The following is a 23,756-nucleotide window of genomic DNA, read 5'->3' on the forward strand; positions in this document are numbered from 1 at the left end:
CCCTGGTCTATTTCTTTGCCTTCATAATTTCCGCGAGTGGGATCAGTACTGTCTTGAGCCTGATGTTGGCTATCCAGTATATGTTTCCAGCAGCATCTGCCCGAGGCAAGGGAGTTAACTGACGAAGTGGAAACTGGACTTCTATCGTCAGTTTACTCCCTTGCATCCTGAGTGAGTGAGTGAGTATGGTTTTAGGCCGCTTTTAGCAATATTCCAGCAATATCACGGCGGGGGACACCAGAAATAGGCTTCACACATTGTACCCATGTCGGGAATCGAACCCGGGTCTTCGGCGTGACGAGCGAACGCTTTAACCACTAGGCTACCCGATCGCTCCCTTGTATCCTGAAGATGGTCCAGTATCTGTGCGTAGATATTTTTTGTGACAGTTCGCCGAATGGCCCAATAATACATGATTGACGCTTGTTTTGTTTTAAATCAAAGAGGGGGGAAATGTTACTTATATGCCTGTGTTCTCTATGAGTCTGATGACAATGTATATAGCTTGTTTGACAGTCAACTGTCTCGTGACATGCAAGGGATTTGTTTTAAAGAAAATATTTATGTGTTTTTTGGCATCGACCTTGGGAATCATTTATCTGTATACTTTGACCCGAAGAGTGAAGTAATAATATCCTTCATCGACATTAATTTTAAATTGAATATTTTCATTCGTGTTATTAAAATGTGAGGACAGTACAGTAGAATACGAACGGGATTTGCCTTGATGCTGTTCAGTTGTCAGATATAACTGCGATTCATGCAGTCAGTATATAGTGAATAATCATTAGATCTAGTGTGTAAGTGAATTGACATCATGATGATGTGATACAATTGTGATACGATGACATGCATCAACCAAGTCAGCGAGCCTGACCACCCGATCCTGTTAGTCGCCTTTTACGACAAGCATAGTCTCCTTTTACGGCAAGCATGGTTTGCTGACGACCTATTCTACCCCGGATCTTCACGGGTCGGTTTGGAAGTGCATGACAAAGCCAAAATGTAGATTTTCCCGAAATGTTTGTTAATATATGTACACAAAGTCTCAAACACATGTATTTACGAATATGTCACACTTCATCAACAGTTTCTGCAAAATGTCACTAATTTGTTATGTTTAAAGCAGAGATTAGAACAAAAGAATTTATTTGAAGGACGAACCAAACAAAACGCAATTGACTATTGAAAAAAGTTTTTCGACGACTGAAAGATTATTAAGTTCTAAGTATAATGTTATGTAATATCAATAATTACCCACATATAAATTACCTTTAGATTTTAAAATTGTGTCATCTGTCGAACCTATGTGTTCAATGTGTAAAAGTGTTTATAATATGTTTGACATATACACTGACATGTTATATATAGACACTTTTACACATTGAAAACACACACACACACACACACACACACACACACACACACACACACACATGTATATACAAACCCCAAATTTGATAGTAGCATTATAATTAAGTAAAAATACAAACATTTAACTCCGTCATACCCATTCACTTGCGTCAATGTAATGCACGCAATGAGATGTGTTTTTGCAGTTGTAGTTTCAACAGAAGTCCTTATTACGAAAACTTACATTGAAGTTAGTCTGTAGGATAGTAGTTTCGAAAGTACCGGAAAAACGAACGAGGAAGCCAAGAAGAGGTGGTGGACCTGCAGAGTATTTCAAGAAAAACAACTGAAATACGACTGTCCATGTATTATTTATACTGCAGGGTGATCATTTGATTCTTAATACACCATAAGAAGAAACCGTGAGGATGAATTTGTGATCAGACGCTCTTGAAGAGGGATTAACGAAGCGCGCACCTGCCATGTGTTCGAAATTCCGAATGCGCGAAGCAAGTACAAAGAGGCAAGGCGTCGAGAAACAAAACTGATCGAGGAAACATCATTTCTCCCATTCTGCAGGGACGATTCAACAGTTTCAAGTAAAGGATCAAATCAAAAAGGGAATCTACAATCATGTTCATCGAAACGCTTCAGTTCACCATTCCAATAGACTTGTGCACTGTATTTTCATCATTACAAAAAGGACCGAAGTCGAATCTTGAATTTCCGGCATCGGTGAACTCTTATGGCACGACACAAGATGCCAACATTCAAGTTGCGTTGCATGCAAACAAGCTGACGTTTACAGTTGATGGCGTTTCGTCAAACGCGAGCATGATATCAAAGAGCGAATGCAAAACATTAAGACTTTCAGTATTTGACGTAGATCGTTCATTAATACCACAAGAAAGTGAAGTTGTAAATTATGGGCAGATGTCCACGTCAGTCACAGTTTCAACGAAGCGTTTGCACGATAACAGCTCATCAACTCAACCTGCATCGAAAAGTAGTCGGACTGAATATTTAGAAAGTACACCAATTCGTTCACCAGCCCGTCGCATTCCACATGCTCAATCCACGTCTTCTCCGTCCAACAATACCCATTCAAAATCTCAAAATGACACTTCTGTTAATGTGAAACAAGAACCAGAAGATCCAGATTTGATAGAAATAGAACCGGATCCTGAACCCGATGGTGTTGTGCCAAAGACAGAGACTCCATACATGCAAATAGATTATTCATCAGATGTACCTCATACGCAAACGTCCCAAGCAGCTCTAGATCGACTCTCTCATCAACAATCATCACATTCTCAATCACCCGGTTCTTCATCATCATCCTTCCATCAAAACGTTCCACATGTGCCAGATTACGCCGGACCCAGTACTAGTCAAGTTCGTCATGGTGACCAAAGTGCAGATGACTATTTAGTGTTTCAAGACGACAATGACTACGGCGACGATAACGAAGCAGATTACAGCAATGACGGTAATTATCTAGTTTGTTCTGCTGTTCGAGAAGTGATGGTCGTCCTGATAGAACAAAACTCAGTGAAACTTGTTCCGACGATAACAAAAGTGGGCCCAACAGGGAACAAGGGATTCGAACAATCCGCTCTGAAACCAATTTAAACTTCAGTTTTTTGTTTTCTGTTATCTATGATGATATCTCATGAAATTCACAGTATATAAGCCAGAATTATGAAAATATTGTGAATCAGATATTTGGGGAATAGTTCAGAAAGCTTCAAAATAAAAACAGTAAGACTACAGTTAGTTCCCCCAGCCTAAAAATACATACGGCCAAGGCACCCCTTTTTAAGCATGTTAAAAACCTGTAGGTGATCACGAATGTTGTACAACAGGATTAATTAAAACACAACAATACATTGTTCGAAATTAGGCTTGATGGTTTAAGGGGTCCTTGTCATAACCGTAATATTAATTTTAAAACATTTAGGGGTTCCTCAGATTAAATTACTGCAGGATCAGACCTCAGAGACCACAGGACCCCCAATCCCCACTTCAAACACCGCCATAGAAGCCCAGAATTATGTCTATCCCAACAAGTGTTGGTTGTATATCCATCAAACTGCCTCTGTGTCAAGCTTGCAAGATAACCTAATTGAAACAGGTTCCCCAGGCCTTGTGTACACCATGTCCAAAATAACTACCTGCCCGTGGCTGGTAACTTTTCTGTGAAATTTTCCCCCACAAGCCCGACTCAGTCAGATAATTTTTAAGACTACTTGCGTACTCAGGTTTATTATGATTCCTTTTAGATTCTCAATCATTGTTTGGATTTTTTCAACTGAATCAAGATGTAATGGATGCGATTTGTCTCTTACTTTTTTTGCGATTTTTAAATATTTAAAATGTCTGAATGGGGTAAGGTAACTTTGGGTTTCCTAACTGACTGTTGGGTCTCAAACTTATTTCGAACACTGCAGGGGTCGATTTTACTGCTGGCCCATGGCCAGTTAAAATTGCAAGGGGTTTGTGGACTTAACCTCGACTCTGTTTCTGTTAGTTTAGCGAGGTCCTTGTCGAGTAAAATTCTGTTTGGTCATGTAGAGTCAGCAAATCATAGTCGGAATACTAAGATAATACTGAAAATTATGTTGAGGATTGCAGGCTCAACTGTAAATGGTAGTCTGTCTTACAGACCCTGATACAAATATATATGAAATACAGCACATGCAAGTCTATAATGTTTGGCAAGTCTAGATTATCTTAAAATGAAGAGAGTCACTGGGTTCCCTTTTATTATGTTTCTATTAAGATAACTGAACAAGTGTTTTTTCTGTACAATATGTTCATTACAGAGACTAGGTGTTAGTCTATGTAAATGGTAGAATATTTAGTTATGAAAATATGTGTTAAAAAGTAAGAAACTCAAAGTGCTGGAAGGTAGAAAAATTTAGGGAAGCTATACCCTCTTTCACACCTTGACTGTCCACTATAGTATAACTGTAACTCCACTTCACGGGGAAAATTCACAAAATTTGTATCAATCAGGATCAGGACTTTAGTACAGGAGTGGGCAATTTATCAATACAGTTGCCATGGTTACTGAGTAAAACTGACAGGATGACCAGCACTTCTCCTTAATCTCACAGAGTGTTTGGTTATTTCTAATGCTTGTGATATCTTCAGTTATGACCTGAAACAGTTGGCAAGCATTTTCACATGATTTGTAAAGATACTGAGACATCCAACATCAGCGAGTAACCAAACACTCATTTGCATCAAGGAAGGCTTCATTTCTCTTGAACTTCTAGACATTGACCTCCCTTTTTAAAAGGAAGTTTACTGCCGGAATTGAATCAGCATGGACAATAACGACAGTGATGATGTCAAAAACCATGCTGATAAACAATTAACACGCTTTTGAATCATACAAGCTCAGAACAAACAATGAAAAAAAACACATGCACTAAGCACTGTGTCCCAGCCACAACAGTTCTTTCACATGCTGAAACCCGCGAAAACATGTATATCACCGGTCACAAAAATTAGTCTCGTGGAACAATACCGATTTGTCCTCAGCTCAGATGCATTTTTAATCAGCCATACTTATTTGGCAGTGTTAGAAATTTTCTACTTGGTGACCAATAGCTTTTTTCAGTCGCCACTTGGCTACTTGGAAAAATAAAGCCGTCGACCTGACATCACTGACTGCTCAGTACAGAAACATGCATTTATAAATACTGTTTGACTTAACTAAACTGTATTTTACAAAAGCTGAAATCAACTTGGGAATTGGATAGTAAAACTTAATCGATAATCTCGTCAAGTATACATAATGTAAATAAAAACAAAGCTTGTTACACTAAACGTTAGGGCTGATTACGATTCCCTAGAATGTTCAGTGAATCGGACTGTATCCCTTCATGAATTTAATTCGTTTTTTCGTGGTCACTAGACAAAAATATTTGCAAAGAGTGTTTTATTTCTTGAACTCGTCTGTTATTTATCAAATTGAGAAATGCAAAATGGAATATATTCCACCATACAGTAGTATGACTTGTGTCAGTTTTCCAAGGCCCCTTCTGATACTGTCAACCTAAACATGGGGCTATAAGGTCGTTCTGGCGTGACCCGTAATGGGATGTCTTCAGATCTTTGTTTAGCGATAGCGAGAACTAAGGTCTGATTTTAACAAGATTGGGCTACAACAGTGACACTTCTTTCTCATGCTGGCGCGAAAGCACTTGTCTACAAATTAAAATTAAAGGTATCTCATCCACAATTAGTCTACCTCAAACACACAGTAGGTTTATCTCCAAATTGAACTAAGTATCTGTTGCTGTAACTTGCAAATACTTAATGAATCATTGAATTTCTTTAATATGAATTGCTTCATTAATTGATGCCATGGAGAATCATCAGATTTTACATATTTCAATTGAAAAGAAATAAGGTTATATTGTTGTTGCTAAGCAGTTTAGAATAAATGGTCAATGACTAGAAGTACAAAGAGAATTGAATCCATTTTGTTCTTGATCGTCCTATATATTACTAACTGCGTTTTGTTTGGTCCGTACAGTTGAGTATGACTTAAAACTGTACTGTCCACAATATTTCAGTTAAGTTGTCTTATCAAACTATCCATGCAAAAAGATAGAACTGTTTTGCTAAATTTTGCATCAATTTGCCTTTTGATATTATTTGTATTGCTCAGTGGAAGTCCTTGTCAAATCACACTTAGCTGTATGGAACCATATAGGGTTTTCCATGCAACTAGTAATCCAAGGAAACACTTTTAACAAAACTACAAATATATCATCACGTTGGACGAACAATAAGAATTGTTCCTTAGTTTTTGTCCCATAGCAAGTATATATATAATTTAGATACTTGCATTAGGTTCATTAAAAATGTCTTGTATCAACATGTTTATTACCAGTTACTAGGAAAGCCCTATCTGTGTCTGGTATGTTTCTCACATAGAAGAAATAACAATGTTCCATATATATGTTTCATCTGTAGTGTGGAAAGTGATAAGATCGATTTGTTTTGCCCTGCTGGGCTGGTTTGTTATTCTTTTGAAAATATATTTTTACACTTCACATCTGAAGGAATTGGAATAAATTTATCAGTTGTTTAATCCATCTTGTCACTTGCCATGTTGACACACCCAGTGCCACAGTACAGCTATGAAGGGGGCGTGGTTCCTGACATCACAAGGTAAGTCCACACACTGGCTTCCTGATTCAACTGTGGCCTGGGCTTTGAGAGTTAATTTTCACATTAGGTTTTGAAGCCATGGGTAAAATACTACAAAGTGAAGATTAAGAAAGTCCATAATTGACACAATGGCACCAAAATCGTGTTCACACTCTGTGTTTCAGTTAATTGGGACGATGAGCTCTCAATATCTTCTTGAACCATGTGACCCTTACGCGGCAATAGGGATGGGTAAAGAAGATTAATAACATTGATGCTATTTTGTTCATTGTGGAAATTTGAAAATTAAATTTACTTTTACCTATGAAAACAAAATATGTGGTTCTTTCTGGACAAATACTTCAGTCATTTTGATGACATGACCAAGTAAAAACTTGCCTCACAATAAAAAATTAAACATGTTTCTGCTTCTACTGGGATTTTACTCAAGACAAAGTGTTCATGCATATCTGTTCATTTGATATTTCTGGGTACTGTTTTCCTACAAACTAGCTAGTATATTTATGAAAATGGTGGGTGGGATTTATGGGGGTATGTGGTCAGAAGAAATCTGTTCATTTACTCTGTATATTTTTCCTATGGTTTAACATATTCTATTTTGAATCTGAGAGAAGTGCATCATTGTTTCCTGATGAGAAATGATGGTGCACGAATACAGTATGGTGATGACATTAGTAATGCTGATCGTGCTAATCGATACTATGTGTATGACTATTAACACATGATGAAAGGGACAATATGCAAGAAGCAACAAGATCATCATTACAGCCTTAGAAATTCATACTAGCCCGAGACTAGCTCGAGACCAGCACATTGTACTGATGACAAGTGAAAATCCAACGACAAAAGTCCTCATTGACTTCTAGCATTTGAGGGCTATAATTCTGAACCAGTTCTCAATGCCTCAATTTTGCTACAATTAGAACTGAATTAAACTGACAGAAAATGTCAGCATAGTAAACATTTTCGTCTTGTTCAAGCCAGACTAGTTACAAGCTCTGAGGACCAGCAACATAATGTCTCCACGAGTCCTTACAAAACATAATTACCAAGGCTGCAGTTGTCCTGAAAACAGGAATGACATCGCAATGCATTCAAGTGTAAATGAGGTGTTCAAGCTTGTAATGCTTAATGAATACGGTTGCATGGAAACATTATTATTATCTTTTCACTTTGTAAGACCTGGATTGGGAATTTTCTTTGTTGGCGAAGGTGATCGTACTCCGGAAGTCCTGTGAACTGTGGATCAAGTGTGTTGGTTTTCGCTGGTATCATGTATACCGACTACATTTGTGCCTGGTATTTCTGGTCCTGTACAGGGCACCTGCAGTGCTATTGTACATTCACCGTCATGGAGATGCCTCATTGGAACCATGCATGGAACTAAATACGTAAATAATGTCACTGGAACTCTGTATCAATATCGGGGGGCACGGGGGGCCCAGTCGTCTAAGGCGCCGCGATTCAATAAGAGTTGTGTCCCTTGGACACACCAGAAACCTATGATTGTGGGTTCGATTCCCGGTTCACCCTGATTATGTTTCTAGGTTTGTCAGCACCATACCCGTGCTCGTGGGTTTCACAGAAGTGGTAACCGTCTGAGACCTGCATCACTTTGGGCTTTCCTCCTACATAAAGCTGACACGCCGTGATATAACTGGAATACTGTTAACAGCGGCGTTAAACCCAACTCACTCACTCACCCACCCACCCACTGTATCAATATCGACTTTACATTGTCATGTTAGGGAAAAGTTTTATGTTGTGGTTGTAGGGACATTGTTCACCCCACTCACTCACTCACTCACTAAAATGGTCATTGTTTTTGAAAATGTGGGCCTTTTTTCGTATTTAGGGGCTGAAAGCACAAGACCTCACCCTAGAATGATCCCTGTATGGATATTATCGGTATTTAGAATTGTGTATCTGCTTTGTGTATGGCATATTGAAACTTATCATACTAAATCCTGTTGGAGTATGCAAGATGGAAGTGATGGGATTGCTTTTATTGATGTTGAGTGACAATATTTCCAGATCAGATCTTGTCAAAATCAAGAACAGGAAGGACTGATGTACAGTGTTAAAAAGTCATGCAGATTTATAAGATATGATCTCTGATGAAAAGGGACACTGTGTCTTGATGTGAAAACAGCGTCTGTAGTAGGATAAAGTTATGTTCAGTTTGATACGCAGGATTTAACAGACGACTCAAGCAGTTAACTTAAGGTGGTGACATTGGGGTTGGATTTTGTCTGGGTTTGAATCCCAACTTGGAAACAGTGTAAAACCAATCTTTCCGTGACATGCAGTAGAATTCTCGTGCAGTGTCAGTATTTACTCAATATGAACTGAAATGCTTTGTGCTGTAGACTGTGATCCACCTTGACACTAGTGCGTGTAGTACACTGGCTGGGCACAAGAGGGGATACACATGTCCTGTCTGTTAGTGTGAGACTTGTGAAACTAGAGAGTGTATTTTTTGTTCTATCCCCAATTGTAGTTACTTAACATGAACCACTATTCCGAATTGAGCTACAGGTTGGGAATGACTGATGAATGCTGACCCTAGACACAAGGGTGTACACTGTCTGGCTCACAGGGTTGTTCTGTCTTGACACTCCCGATGTTTACTTTGTCATACCCTGAGACAAATTTATCCAATACAGCCCATGCAAGTCTATGATCGTTGGCAAGTCTCTTGGCTTCTTTTTATCATTTTGTATTTAGGTATTTAACAACTTTATTCATTGAAATACTTACGTTTCTCAGACTAGTTAGTCTTATGTTTAATGTCTAGGTTGGAGTTCACTGTCTAGGCTTTACTGATGTGAACTGACAAGACTCGGTAGTTTCTAGTTACTATTCTTCACTTGTTGGATGAATGTTTGTGGCATTTCCGTTTCATCCCCAGAAGCAACACATCTAGATGCAAGGGTAATTTGTTTAGAGAATCAGGCAATGAACTTTGTTTGTGTTAAGGGCAGCTGTTGAAGAAACATCGAGTGTTTGAGCCCAAAGTTTTGTTTTCAGCCCTTTTGAGGTAAAACTGACTTGGGCCTTTTCTTGCTTGCAGGTTCTGATGGCTTTGGAAGCTCAAGCACAAGTCCACATCTGTTTGGCCAAATGCCCTTTTCTTTGAATCTTTTGTATTCAAGACCGCGAGATACTAGACCTAAAACAGTTCAGTGCCCCGAGTGTGACAAAGTGTTCTGTGATCGCAGCAGTATGATTTATCATAAGAAGGCTATTCATGATCGGCTTACGTTCACCTGTACATGTGGTCGGGTATATAACCACAGGCGTAGCATGTCCTACCATCAAAAGACTTGTAGTGTGTATTTGACAAAGGGAGAGAAATGAGACAGGTATGAATTCTGAGACTGACATCTGATTGGCTGAAATCAACCCTGAATTTGAATATTAGGACTATATTGTGCAGTGAGACTTCATTTTCCTGAATTTGTGTCTGTGTGCATTTTGAACCTTTAGGTGTCATTTTTTTACTCCCATGGAGTGAGCGATATATATCTTTGAAACATCCGTACTCATGAACACCGACTGTCACATATTCAGAATGTCAATCCACAACCATCAAATCAGTTTTTAAGCACCTAGTGGAAGTAAGCTCGGAGTAGAAGGTCCAAAGAATCAGTATCCCTGATTGGATATCCTTCTTTACAACACGATGTAGTGAGATTAACGCAAGTGTTTAGCTGGAGTGAAATGTCATGTGCACTGAAGGGTCACTTTCAGACGATCCACGCTGTTCTAGAAGAGGTTTCTTTGTATGCGTCTGGTGTTCTGTCTCTGAGGATTCATTTCAGCATTTTCTGTTACTTTCAGGAGCTATGAACTGGTCAAGGTCAGGCGTTGCAGGACCAGGTTTGCACCCGTTGGTGACGATCCCAATGGAAGGCATGTTTGTTCCTAGTGTTTATAGACAAGGGGCTTCTGGAGACGGCTTGGTCACCCCCAAACTCTCGTTTCCTTGCTCACAGTGCGACAAAGTGTTCAATAGGAAGTTAGGGTTACAGTATCATGTGAAGGCGATTCACGAGAACATGACGCTGCACTGTGTTTGTGGCAAGACGTACAGCTATGAAACCAACATGTCTCGTCACCAGAAGAGATGCAAGGTGCATATGCTGTCCGTGTTACAGCAGTAAGAGGTGCAAGACTATCCTGTGGTTGTGCCGTTGCAGGGAGAATTCTAGGGATGGGCTCTAAATTTTTAAAAAAGCCCCACATTTTCAAATACAATTGGGCATTTTTACATTGTGCTGTGTGGGCGTACCTCTGGAATATTTAAAACTTTCATATAATGGGCCTGTTTTATAAAATTCCTAGAGTGAACCCTGCCATTGTGATCTCGGTTTTTAATTGTAGCACATCCAAATAACTGATGTTGTGTGATACAAAGGGCAAGATCTGTTCAATGTCTGCACCTTTAGCGGAGTAGACTGTCATCTTCATGTGTTGAAGCATAATCCATGCATGCATCGTCACATCACATGTAGTATTGCCAAAGAAGAAAAGTATTGCCGGGGGTAGGACTACAGAACGTCGAACACCACCAGACTGTTTGGAGAACCTGAAAGTTTGCATTCAAGTGTTATCTTAAGAAGGCATGGACGTTCTGTTGTCGTTGTTGTTGTTGTTGTTGTCATGAAACGTTTGTCACCTTTATTTCTACCTGGGATTTGGGGAGTTCATTTGATCTCCCCTTGATTTGGTTGACAAGGGGATAGATTGAACAAGATAAAATGACTTGGTGACAAGGAAAATGTGATCTTGATGCAAGTAAGGAGACTGTTTGATGAGAATACTGTTGAAAGATCATATTCCTCTGGAACAGTTCCAATGGTTTGTTGGTGTAATGGCCTGGTTTTCTTTGTGTAGTGGGTCAGTAACAGGACTTTCTTCCTTCTTTTGAACTATGTTGAAAAGACATTGATTGATGACACTGCCCTGTTCACTGTCAAAGTAGTTCCATCACTGATAGGTTTGTTCGTTTGTTGTTTAACGCCGCACTCAGCAATTTTCCAACTATATGATGGCGGTCTGTAAGTAATTGAATCTAGGGTTGCCGAAGACCTATTCTACCCTGTGCAGTTGAGATACAATGACATGCGTCTAACAAGTAAGCGAGGCTGACCTCCCGATCCTGTTAGTCGAATCTTACGACAAGCATTGGTTGCTGAAGACTTATGACCCGGAATCTTAGCGGGACAGCTGATAGGTAGATGATGTATCAGGGATCAGTTGGTTGTTCTTTGTTGGCATAACCTGAAAGGTGTTCTTCTTTTTTTCTTTTGGGGGAGGGGGCGTGGGTGGTACCCTATTGCTTTAGACATTCACTGGTCATTCCGAAGTTCCAGGTTTGATTCCTCACACAGATACAATGGGTGAAGCCCATTTCTTGTGCCCCCTGCCGTGATATTGCTGGAATATTGATAAGACCGTACTTGCTCACTCTCTTATTTCAAAATCTTTCATTTCTTTCTTGAACATATTGCTGAATGATGATATTGGTTGAAGTTGAAACAGATCAAAATTAATTTGAAACATTATTCATTGGGAATTTTTTGTTACTTTCAGGTGTTCATGGTTCAGGCTTAAATCACCAACTCGGGGGACCAATGTTTGTTTCGATGAACACAAATAATTTCGATAGCTCAATTCCGAGTTTCGTGAGGTTTGACGAATCTAGAAAACTATTTTCCTGCCCACTATGTGATAAAGTTTTTGGAAACAAGAGGAGTTTGTATCAGCATAAATTGTCCATTCACGATGGTCTAACCTTTACTTGTGTCTGTGGGAAAACTTACTCCCATAAACGGAGCATGTGGTACCATCAAAAAACGTGTAATCCGTTTATTGAACAGATGCCCGGAGGGCAACAAATGTAAATCATGTCTGGTCTTACTGGATGCAGCATTCATGCCTTTGACCGCCTCCGTGGTCTAGTGGTAGAGCGTCCACCCGGAGAGCGAAAGGTCTGGGGTTCGATCCTCGGCCGCGTCATACCAAATGACATTAAAAGATGGTACTTGTTGTTACCCTGGCTGGCACTCGGCATTAAGGGGCTAAAACAAGGACTGGTTGACTCGGAGTCAGTATACTGTGTCTGGGTGGGATATTCATGTCAAACTGCGGCATGGTATCTCAGGGAACTAGCACTCTAAATTGGCATCAGTCCAGACTAGTACATCCAGCCACACACACACACATACATGCACATCGCCATATAAGTGCAATAATCTTGGACGCGATGTTAAACCCCATTTCACCCTACCCACCTCATTCATGCCTTTTGTGTTTTTTTCATTCAAGTCCTTGCAAATGGAAGTAAGATCGATCTATTTGGTGTTTTAACGAAAGTCAGATATTGGTGCAGTGTAAGCCTGTGACTTATCATGAAAACATCATCATGATCTGCTGGTAGTGGAGTGGACTACCCTCATTGCTACAACTGATATTTATGGAGTGTTTTGCCAGTATACATGGTATGGCTTTGTTGTTGTCGTCATCACTTCTTCCGTCTACAGATCTCGGGAAAAATCCTAAAACCTAATAATTACAAACGAAGTGTCACGTTGTGTATTCAAACTAGTAACCGATTGTGCACAAAAAATGGTGAAGTGTTGTGCACACAGACCAGTGATTAAACGTGTGTTCAAACCAACTTTTCCTTGAGCACACAAACCAGTGATTCATCATTGTGCACACAAACCAGTGACTTGTCATTGTGCACACAAACCAGTGATTCATCATTGTGCACACAATCCAGTGATTCATCATTGTGCACACAAACCAGTGACTCGTCATTGTGCACACAATCCAGTGACTCGTCATTGTGCACAAAAACAATACTGGTTGACGGCGTGTTTTGAGTATCTCAGTGTGTTGTATTGTCAATCAAAGTGTCCATAATGTTTGCTCTATCTTTGATACCATTGACTCTGAAATAAACATATTAACCGAAGTGTTTGAATTGGGTCTTTTTGTCTGTCCAGCAGATACAGTGGAGAAATTTGAAAACTGAAAGGGTTAACAAATGAAGTCTCAGCAAAGACTTGAGATCAGCCACTGACAGTTTCTTGTCTGAACTGCCTGAAGAGAATGAATCAAATGATACTAAACAAACCTGTATGGTTGGCTTAAAAGGAGCATATTGCAAAACAACATTACTGTATACAAAATCCTTTTTCTTTCTTTTTTCATTCTTGAACCAGATTGTAAAGCATTTTAAAATTTAAAATTGTCAAATTCAAAATTAAAAAACATTTCTGATTAGCCTTTTTGTTACTTTCAGATAATCGTAAAGCCCCTAGAAGTTCGCAACCATATTGGAGCTTAACGCCATCAATGTATGACGCAATGACTGTTTCTAACATCGAAAACATTTATATGAAACATCTGACCGGCGACAAACCTAAGAAATCGTTTCCTTGCCCCGAGTGTGACAAAGTGTTTGGTAGCAACACAAGTTTGTACCAGCATAAACTGGCCATCCATAGCAAACTGACCTACTCCTGTGTCTGTGGAAAGGTTTACAATCACAAGCGTAGCTTGTGGTACCATCAGAAGTTCTGTCCTGTTCATATCGGACAGTCAACAGGAAGTGACCAACTCTGATGATCATCTTTCAATGGTACCGTTCTGAAACATTCACGAATCTACTCACTTCCAGTCTGGAGACTCTCACCAGGACATACTGAGGGTCAAGTCATGATTCCTGGGTTGGTGACTTGTGTCACTTGATTTCCAAGACATTTATAAACGTATCCAGCGATTTCATCTCGACCTGCTGATAGCAGCAAATGACAGTAAAAACATTTCCACAAATTACGAAAAATAACTTTGAAACAAATCAAGTTTGAGCAATGTCATTTTTTTTCTCCAAAATTGGCTGCCAAAGACACTTACTCTGGAATGCTGTGGTTGCACATATTCAGAAGCCATGAGCCCATTTTTAATGATTTTTCTGTGTTAGTTTGAAGAAAATCAACCATTCTTACGAACTTAAAAAAGTCTGTTATATGTAACATTCCATTTTTTATTTTTATGAATTTGATACTTCAAAAAGCCACACTTTCTTTCTTTCCATGGGATTTGCAATGTAAGTTGTATCCATTATCAATTTAGATGAGTGTTAAACCCTGGCCATATTTCAGTGTGGGAAGGAAGGCTTTCAATCATACATTCACCATGTGGTACCATCAGTAGAATAGACGCACACTCAATGATCACATTTTAGTGTTGGTATTCTGACACGTTTTGACCTCCATAATAAAAGATTTCAACGTGGAGTTGATAGCACTCATGTAAAAGTTTCCTGTCATCTTGTATGCCTAAATGGTAGTGTCTACGGTTGTTATGTCCGTGACGATTACGCATATTCCACACAAGACAAGGTTTGCAGAGTCTAGGTAGGTTTATATAGTTATAAACGCCTTAGTGGTAGAGTGTCCACCCGGAGAGCGGAAGGTTCGATAACTTGTTGTTACCCTGCCTGGCGCTCAGCATAAAGGGGCTAAATCAAGGTCATCCGACTCACACTCACAAACATGCCTGCACATCGCTTTATGAGTGCAATAATCTTAGACGAGATGTTAAACCCCATTTCACCTCGCCTTATATTGTTATCAAGCTGTTTGAGCTTTTTAGTTTCTTGAGCATCCTAGTAATACTGACACCCTCGGAGATCTGGATTGAATGAGTGGCAAGAGTGGCCCACTTGTCTCAGGTGCCACAGTTCACTGTGCAGAGTTGCTTCCCTTAGGCACGCCAGACACCTATCATTGTCGTAGGTTGTGGGTTGAGATTTGACGGTTTCTTGTTTTGTCAGCACCATACCCTTTGCTTGTGGGTTGCATGGGTAAATACGTAAGACCTGCATCACTTGGGAGTTTTCCTTCCACTTCAAGCTGACAAGGATTGACATAACTGTAATAATGTTCAAAGCGTCGTAAGTTGCTCGCACACTCTGGATCTGTTGGTAGTTCTTGTTCGACTTCAGATGAGGGTATGGAAATGTATGATATAAATGCTGGAGTCTGTGATTTCCACATGGTCTTTTTCATTTTCAACCTGGTCATTCTTGTATGGGAACAAGTCTACATTTATCCGTGTTGGGCGGTCGGGTAGCCTAGTGGTTAAAGCGTTCGCTCGTCAAGCCGAAGACCAGGGGTTCGATTCCTGACATGGGTACAATGTGTGAAGCCCATTTCTGGTGTCCCCTGCCGTGATATTGCTGGAATATTGCTAAAAGCGGCGTAAAATCAAACTCACTCACATTTATCCGTTACTTACTGTCCATGATGACAATTTGTTAATTCAGGAGACAAACTGATGTCGAGTTCAGGCGGTCCATTTCTGAAAGGTATTCCAGTGGGTTAAACCATTAATAGTAAAGACTTATGCAGAAATGTAGAAGTAAAAAATGCCCTGTACACAAAACAACCGTCTCTGTGGTCTAGAGGTAGAGTGGAAGGTCCGGGGTTTGATCCTGAGCCGCGTCATACCAAAATGTGTTAAAAGATGGTACTTGTTGTTACCCTGTCTGTCTGAAACAAGGACTGGTCGGCTCGGAGTCAGTATACTGTGTCTGTGTGAGGTATTCATCTTAAACTACGGCATGGTATCTCAGTGTGCTAGCACTATAAATCGGCATCAGTCCAGACTAGTACAAGCAGCCACACACACACACACACACACACGTGCATGCATGTCTATATATAATAGCAATAATCTTGGACGTGCCAGACATTACTGCAAGCCGCTTGGGGATTCTGTGGAGGGCTGTGTCTGAGTAACTCTCCTTTCCTGAAAAAATAATGGAAAGTTGTGGGGATCTTGCCCTATTTAAAACATCCCTACTCCTCTTTGACAACATTCTGAAGAGCCGTGTAATATACATTGTAAGGATCGATTCACGACAGAGCCCATGCAACTGTGGAAGAGAACACAACCAACTGTCCATTCCTGAAAAATATAGAGGGTTCAAAGAATTGAATGACGTCACAGATGTATTTTAATGGTCCCACCATTTTACCTTTGACGTGGTTGGCGTGGCATTGTCCCCAAGAGAAGTGGATCCTTGTCCACGATGTCCGTCACAGGTTGTCCAGGCCGCTGTGATATTGCTGGAATATTGCTGAGTGCAGTGTTAAACAAGGAACCAAGAAACAAGTACTTGTTTGAACATGGGAGACTTCTCATCAGCCTTTACCTTGGTTTCAGACCGCCTCCGTGGTCTTGTGGGAGAGCATCCGCCCGGAGAGCGGAAGGTCCAGTGTTCGATCCCGGGCCGCGTCATACAAGAAGACGTTAAAAGATTGTACTTGTTGTTACCCTGTCTGGCGCTCGGCATTAAGGGGCTAAAACAAGGACTGGTCGGCTCGGAGTCAGTATACTGTGTCTGAGTGGGGTATTCATGTTAAACTGGGGCATGGTATCTCAGTGAGCTAGCACTATAAATCGGCATCAGTCCGGACTAGTACAAGCAGCAACACATACACGTGCATGCACGTCGCTATATAAGTGCAATAATCTTGGACGCGACGTTAAACCCAATTTTAACCTCCCCTCACCTTGGTTTCAGGTCATGATGGTGTTCCACCCTACTGGAGGAGATTAGCGGCGTCAGTGAATGAAGACATGCATGTGTCTACAATCGGCAACTTTCATGTACCGGGCTGCATTCCTGCCAAGTTCTTCTCTTGCCAGAAGTGTGGGAGAACGTTCTATAGTGTTTCAGCACTGCAGGAGCATCACTGCCAAGTCAGACAGACATTTTCTTGTGTATGTGGCAGGACGTATGCTCACAAAAGGAGTTTGAAATACCATCAGAATTTCTGTGGTGTTGATGTTAAGCAGTCTTCGCAGGAGAAATGTGATGCTGATTGAGACATGTGTTAGGATTGCATATCAGCTGGGTATATAGCATTAGAAATTGGCACTAGTCCTATAGTCCTTGCCAAACTGCCGAATAGTAAGGTATCATAAGGACTAGTAGAAATTTGCCTTTTTAAGGGTTTTCCTGTATGTTGTCAAGGACTAGTGGACAAAAACTCTTGTTTCTATCGCTGGTATATCGGCATATATATCATCTCACCATCTGTGAGCGAGGAAATAGCAGAACTTAATTGAGCTGGAGTATCAGGTTGTCAAGCGTTTGGTGTCATTGATAGAAGGTTATTGAGTGTTGCCTGAAGGCTTGCAGACTGAACATATCATGTGATATTGTGAAGGTTAACAGTAGAAAAGTAGAACTTGATGAATGTGAAGGAACAGACCACACTTCAGGGTTTTACCTTCACAAACAAAAGTGTGGGTCCAGAGGACCCTCCATTAATTTTAAGGGTCCTTGAAGGCAGTTGGGGGGTGGGGGGTCCTGTAAAGTAATGAAATGGTGTAGTGAACTGTACGTTTTGATAATTACTTAAGAGCCTGGAATGAATCAACGATCATGTGGACATGATTGATGGATGAAATGACGGACTCTCATTACTGCTCTTGATGCGCTGTAGGTACAATGAATGTTATTGTGTGTCCCTCGGGACGCAGTATATTCTCTTTCTGCATCAAATTTCAAAATTTGTGAGTACTGGACGCACAAATCCTGCGCCCTTAGTCATGGTTGCCATACTGTCTATTTGAGCAATGACAGGTCATGCAGAAAAATGAAGCAAGTCCTAGCAAGTGGTGCAAACTGAATTGTTAGACCCTGGGTGGTTGATCATGCTGATCTAGGATTTTTGTTGTTTTCAGGTTATCATGTTGGGAGTTCTGATTCTGGTCAAGCTTGGTTTGCGGAAATGGCCAGGGCGGATAAGTTACATCCCATGACGGGTGCTAAAAGCCCGTCTGTCAAAGCATTTTCCTGTTTAGAGTGTGAGAAATCGTTCTGTGATAGAAAGGGACTGCGATATCATAGGCTGGCGATTCACGAGAAGGTGACGTTCAAATGTGTCTGTGGAAGGACGTACCACCACAAACGAAGCCTTGGTTCACATCAGAAAGTTTGCGTTCAGTTTATGTTGTTTCAGAAAGAAGAAGTAACACAATTTGGGGAACATTTGTTTGGACCGAAATAATGTTTAAAAGAGTGAACCATCGGAGCAATACGTAGGTCTGCTTGAGAAAGGTTGTGGTGTTGTGGATGTTCAGAAGTGTGACAAGAGATGACCCACTTTCGTTATGGTGTACAATACACCCTCGTCACATATCAGTACATAATGAGTCCTAGGTTTATAATAATACTTATTATTACCTACGAGGGCAAACATATCAGGGTTCATAAAAGTCATATGGGCCCTAGGGTCATACCATGTCACGAGACAACAGTGTATTGTTTCCATCATCCTGGACGGCATTGTTGACGTCATTTGAATCTTATTGTGACGTGAGGTCAGAATGACGCCACACTAGAAACAACGTCATAGCTGAAGATTGTTGACACCTTTTGACAAATTGTGGTTCCACTTGCTGTCCTTATAGGTATTATAGGTAAAACACTAAAATTCACCTCTCTATGTATCTACGGTAATAAATAGAGCATTATATTTGTGTTCATGTTGACCTATGTTTATGACACTCGTGCCTAAATTCCGGTATTTTGACACCCGTGTCATAATGGGATGACATGAACCCTCATATAATATCCTCTATATTTGCGCCACTTTTATGTGGAATTCTCCATGGTCCAGGTGACCTAGCTTTCAGCAAATTGTGCTATCGACCAGTCTGTGTTGACATATTAATCTAGTCTTTAGTATTGTGCAATGGTATTTTGCATTTTGTTCACTGATAGGCAGGGCAAAGCCAGTCTGAGTAGTTACCAGTCCAGGCAGTGCAATCACTTTTGTGTTACTTTTAAAAGTCAACGCATAATTTTAACATGACTCACCCCATGGGTAGGCGTATGCTCTATCAGGCTGTGAGGTGTAAAGTAGAGACACATCTTGTTGCCCTGAATCACCGGACTTGAATTCATGGAATATAATTTTCAAAATGTCTGGCTTGTGATTGACCATAGTTACAACTTGAACTCTTCCTATCGCCTTCTTTGTTTCTGTACAATGCTGAACAATGAACAATCAACATGGATATAGTTTTGTCATGTCAATGGTATGTAAATAGAATCCAATGTCGTCTGATCAACACACTGATTTTGTTTCTGCTGTTACATATTATTTGCGACCCGTGAAGATCCGGGTAAAATAGGTCTTCAGCAACCCATGCTTGCCGCAAGAGGTGACTATGGTTGTCGTAAGAGGCGACTAACTGGGTCGGGTGGGCAGGCTCGCTTGCTTGGTTGATGCATGTCTCCAAAACATATTTTGCATAACAAGCAGTTTTGGGTTGAATTTCTTCAGTTATTCCCTATAGTTATTTTTGTTTCATCATACAAGGAGAATACCGGTCATAAGGGACCAGGGGCACTGGTGGCCCAGTCCTCTGTTTCTAGGTTTGTCAGCACCATTCTCGTGCTCGTGGGTTTCACTGAAGTGGTAAACGTCTGAGACCTGCATCACTTTGGGCTTTCCTCCAACATTAAGCTAACACGCCGTGATATAACTGGAATAATGTTAAAAGCGGCGTTTAACCCAACTCACTCACTCATAATGGACAGTTTAATATTCTTTGGGACTGGAACCTTTGTTAGATGAACAATCGTTTTCATGTCTGGCATGTTCAGTGCAGGGTTTTGCATTTCTGGAACAAATTATTCACCCTTCCACTGAATATGAAATGGTCGGGTTTCTGGCTTACAATTGGTCCATGCGACTTAATGGACTTACTGGACCCTGATGGCATGGGTCGTTACGCATGATATCGTTTACTGGATTGTCTGGTCCAGACTTGAATATTTACTGGCTGCTATCTTATAACTGGAATATTGCTGGTTGAAAGGAAGCTTTCTTAAAATTGTCTAATGCTGCATTACCAAGTGTCATACCATTCTATTTATGGTATTAGACAAATATATTTGTTGAGAACTACTTGACAGCACTCTGGTTTCAAAGTTAATGAAAGCCAGTTAAAGTTGTTTTTTTCTGCCAAGAATTGGTGCATTTATTAACTCAGTACAGTTTGATGTTGAAATCACTTCTGAATAAACATGATTTTTTTCAATAGCTAAGTTTTTGTTGGTGTTTGAAGATTATTTTTGGTAATGGTTGCCGGTTTGATACCTCTGCAATAGTATCACGTATTGTCATTCCTGAACCGCATGGGTTGTCTGGACTTGATTATTTACACGCATTAAACCACAAATACATATAAACTTCTTTGGTATGGAAGCAAAAATTAATGTGAAGAACTTATTGGTGTTTTTCTCTCAAATTCATAAGAAAGTGAGATAATGTTTTTCTATATGATAGTTGGAGTTCACCTATGAGAGAACCTGTGGGTATATTGGGACAACTTGGATGCCCTGAATCTTGTCTCGAGAAAGTGGTCTCTGTGTGAGATCAGACTGATCGTCACTCTGCCTCATGGAACGTTATTCATGCTGCTTCATCATGCCCCACTGTTGCTCAGGGGCGTTCGGGTAGCCAAGTGGTTAAAGCGTTCACTCGTTACGCCGAAGACCTGTGTTCGATTCCCGACATGGGTACAATGTGTGAAGCCCATTTCTGGTGTCCCCTGCTGTGATATTGCTGGAATATTGCTAAAAGCGACTTTAAACCATACTCACTCACTGTTGCTAATGTTATCAACGTGGACACAGGTGACCCAGTCGTCTAAGGCACCGCAGTTCACTGCAAAGTTGTCTCCCTTGGGCTCGCCTGATTGTGGATTTGAATTCCGGTTCGCCCCTATTATGTTTCTAGGTTTGCCAGCACCAGACCCGTGCTTGTGGGTTTCATGAAAATGGTAAACGTCTGAGACTTGCATCACTTTGGGCAATACTCCCACATAAGGCTGACACGCTGTGGTATAACTGGAATACTGTTTAATGAGGCATTAAACCCAAATTACACACTCATGCTATCAAACAAAGATGTGTGCAGCAAAATTCAAAGATAAACAGATCACATTGATATTGATGGCAACAACACTCACTCACTCACTCACACATTTCCAACTGTAGCTTCTCAGGATAAGCAGATGTGTTGAGGTTGAAATTGTGAACTTACATTGATGGGCCATGGCTGCCTTCAGTATATGTGCAGCTTCAATGCTAATTGCAAGTCACTGTGCCACACAAAATTTCATGATTCAATTCTGTCAATTCCTGTTCATCGGAGGAGCATGAGTTTCCAGAGAATTATTTATTTAGTATCGATATTTATAAATTTGTATCGATATAGCATTGACGTTAAAGATTTATCAGTATCGCGTTACATGTAGACATCTTTGTGAAATATCAACAGATTTAATCAGAGCACCCTGGAAAGGCCAGTATTACATGTTACATGATGACATCTCTTTGTGAAATATCAACAGATTTAATCAGAGCACCCTGGAAAGGCCAGTATTAAGTTTAGGAATAGGGACATAATCAACTAATTCTTTACATGCGTACACAATGTTTAGATACAGCAGCCCGAGGAAGTAATTGAACAAAGTTCAAATCCGATACCATTTTCTACTTATGTCTCCAACATGGGCTTTTTGTTTCAGATGTGCAATATTATGACCGTTCCCTGCTTGCGTTGCCGTCAGTAGATTTTTCGTCAGGTGGATATGCTCTACAGAGTTGTGCCCCTTTGAGGAATGTTTCAGCCAATCAGTACGGAGCTAGAAATGCAAGCAATCTGTTTCCTTGCCCTGTCTGTGGTAAACTGTTCAAAGACAAAGGGGGCTTGTATTACCACAGGGTGTCCATTCACGAAAAACTAACATTCACGTGTGTCTGTGGACGAACTTATAACCACAAGCGAAGTATGGACCACCATCATAAAACCTGTGTCGTTTTTAACTCCTCAACCAATCAGGGGTGCTGATGCTTGGTTTCCATGGAAACAATACAGTAAACTATGTTTATAATGAACACGCTTATACAGAACTGACGGACATGACAAACTGTTGTTGTTTTTTATCCTGCTATTTGCCATACCGTATTCAACGTAATAAGCGCCCAGGGCGCTCTCAAAATTAGAACTAGGGAGCTCTTATTAGAATATTATTTTGGTGGAAAAAACAGAGTTGAAAGATAAATTTTGTGGTTTATGCTGACGGTTTGAACTGTTTATATAGGACAGATATATTTTTCCTGAAATTAATTGCCCATGATTAAGGGTGCATATAACACATGAGTGCGTATTATACACGAATAAATAAGTCTTGTGTACATTGATCAATCGGAAGGGGTGCTAATTGGGATTGTTCACTAGCCAATATATTAGTAAATATCGCTGTGGGCGCTTTTTAGAGCGGGGTGCTTATTACGTCGAATATGGTATACATCTTATCATAAAAAGTTCATGGATATAACAAACACGCTCACAACGAAATAACGGATATAGCGAACTCACCTTGTGGTCCCGTATGTAACGATAATGTTTTAAGTGTTTAACGAACTGTTAATCCCTGGGCTGAGCTCCTCACGTGTCACCATTCTGCCTATCAAAACATGCGCAGCCAAGCACGGCTGTTCGGACCGTCAATAAACAACTTGAAGCAATTGATTTACGCTTGATTTAAGCACTGACACCTTTCCTCAACACCCACAATTAACAATAGTAACAGTGATTGAAGTGGATATATTCTGTACAATGCATACTTTCGTTATGTATCGAGTAACATGATGTCACATGACTTGATAAAAGATGTCTGACGGTGGAAATGCGTGTAACGTACGACGGACATAAGAGACTAAAATTTGTGGTCCATTTGAGTTTGTTCTAAACGTAGTTTACTGTAGTTTGTAAATTTTTGGATGTAGCAGAAGAGGATTGCATCCAAACTGTTCACCTTGTAATCTTCCTGTCATGTTTTTGATAGCTGGAGTGTAAATGTATATTTTGTATATGGAATCGGTCATCTCTTGTCCTTACCCTGAACAGTTATTTTCTGTTTTCATTTTGTGAATCTGCCATACCTGATTTAGGCAATACACATGCAAGATTGAAATGTAGTTTGTCTTTTTTTATGCATTCAGGTTAATAGTTCGTATATGAATTTCGATATTAATGTGAGGTGTCCTCGAATGTCAAAGATGTGTCCACCCTTCAACCTTTGTGTGGTGGACAAGACCA

General features: G+C 40.3%; 1 protein-coding gene across 21 annotated transcripts in view; it reads left to right on the plus strand.

The window, feature by feature from the left end:
• The first annotated feature begins 1,638 nt into the window (after window positions 1-1,638).
• LOC139447454 (zinc finger and BTB domain-containing protein 14-like) overlaps window positions 1,639-23,756 on the plus strand; it is an 89,802-nt gene continuing 67,684 nt past the window's right edge. For 15 of the 21 annotated variants that reach the window (XR_011652025.1, XM_071228809.1, XM_071228810.1 and 12 more), the window contains exon 1: window positions 1,639-2,842. Coding sequence is in view for 20 of the 21 variants with exons in the window: in XM_071228809.1 (XP_071084910.1) it covers window positions 1,987-2,842 (856 nt within the window). In the remaining variant the exon portion in view is untranslated. Of the gene's footprint in view, window positions 2,843-9,616; window positions 9,909-10,386; window positions 11,520-12,141; window positions 12,532-13,858; window positions 14,358-17,149; window positions 17,524-18,318; window positions 19,045-23,756 lie in introns of those variants that run through there. The other 6 variants (XM_071228826.1, XM_071228816.1, XM_071228823.1 and 3 more) reach the window with 6 other exon arrangements.

The sequence above is a fragment of the Haliotis cracherodii genome, unplaced genomic scaffold, assembly GCF_022045235.1.
Source record: "Haliotis cracherodii isolate W230 unplaced genomic scaffold, xgHalCrac1.p SCAF_7, whole genome shotgun sequence".
NCBI lineage: Eukaryota > Metazoa > Mollusca > Gastropoda > Lepetellida > Haliotidae > Haliotis > Haliotis cracherodii.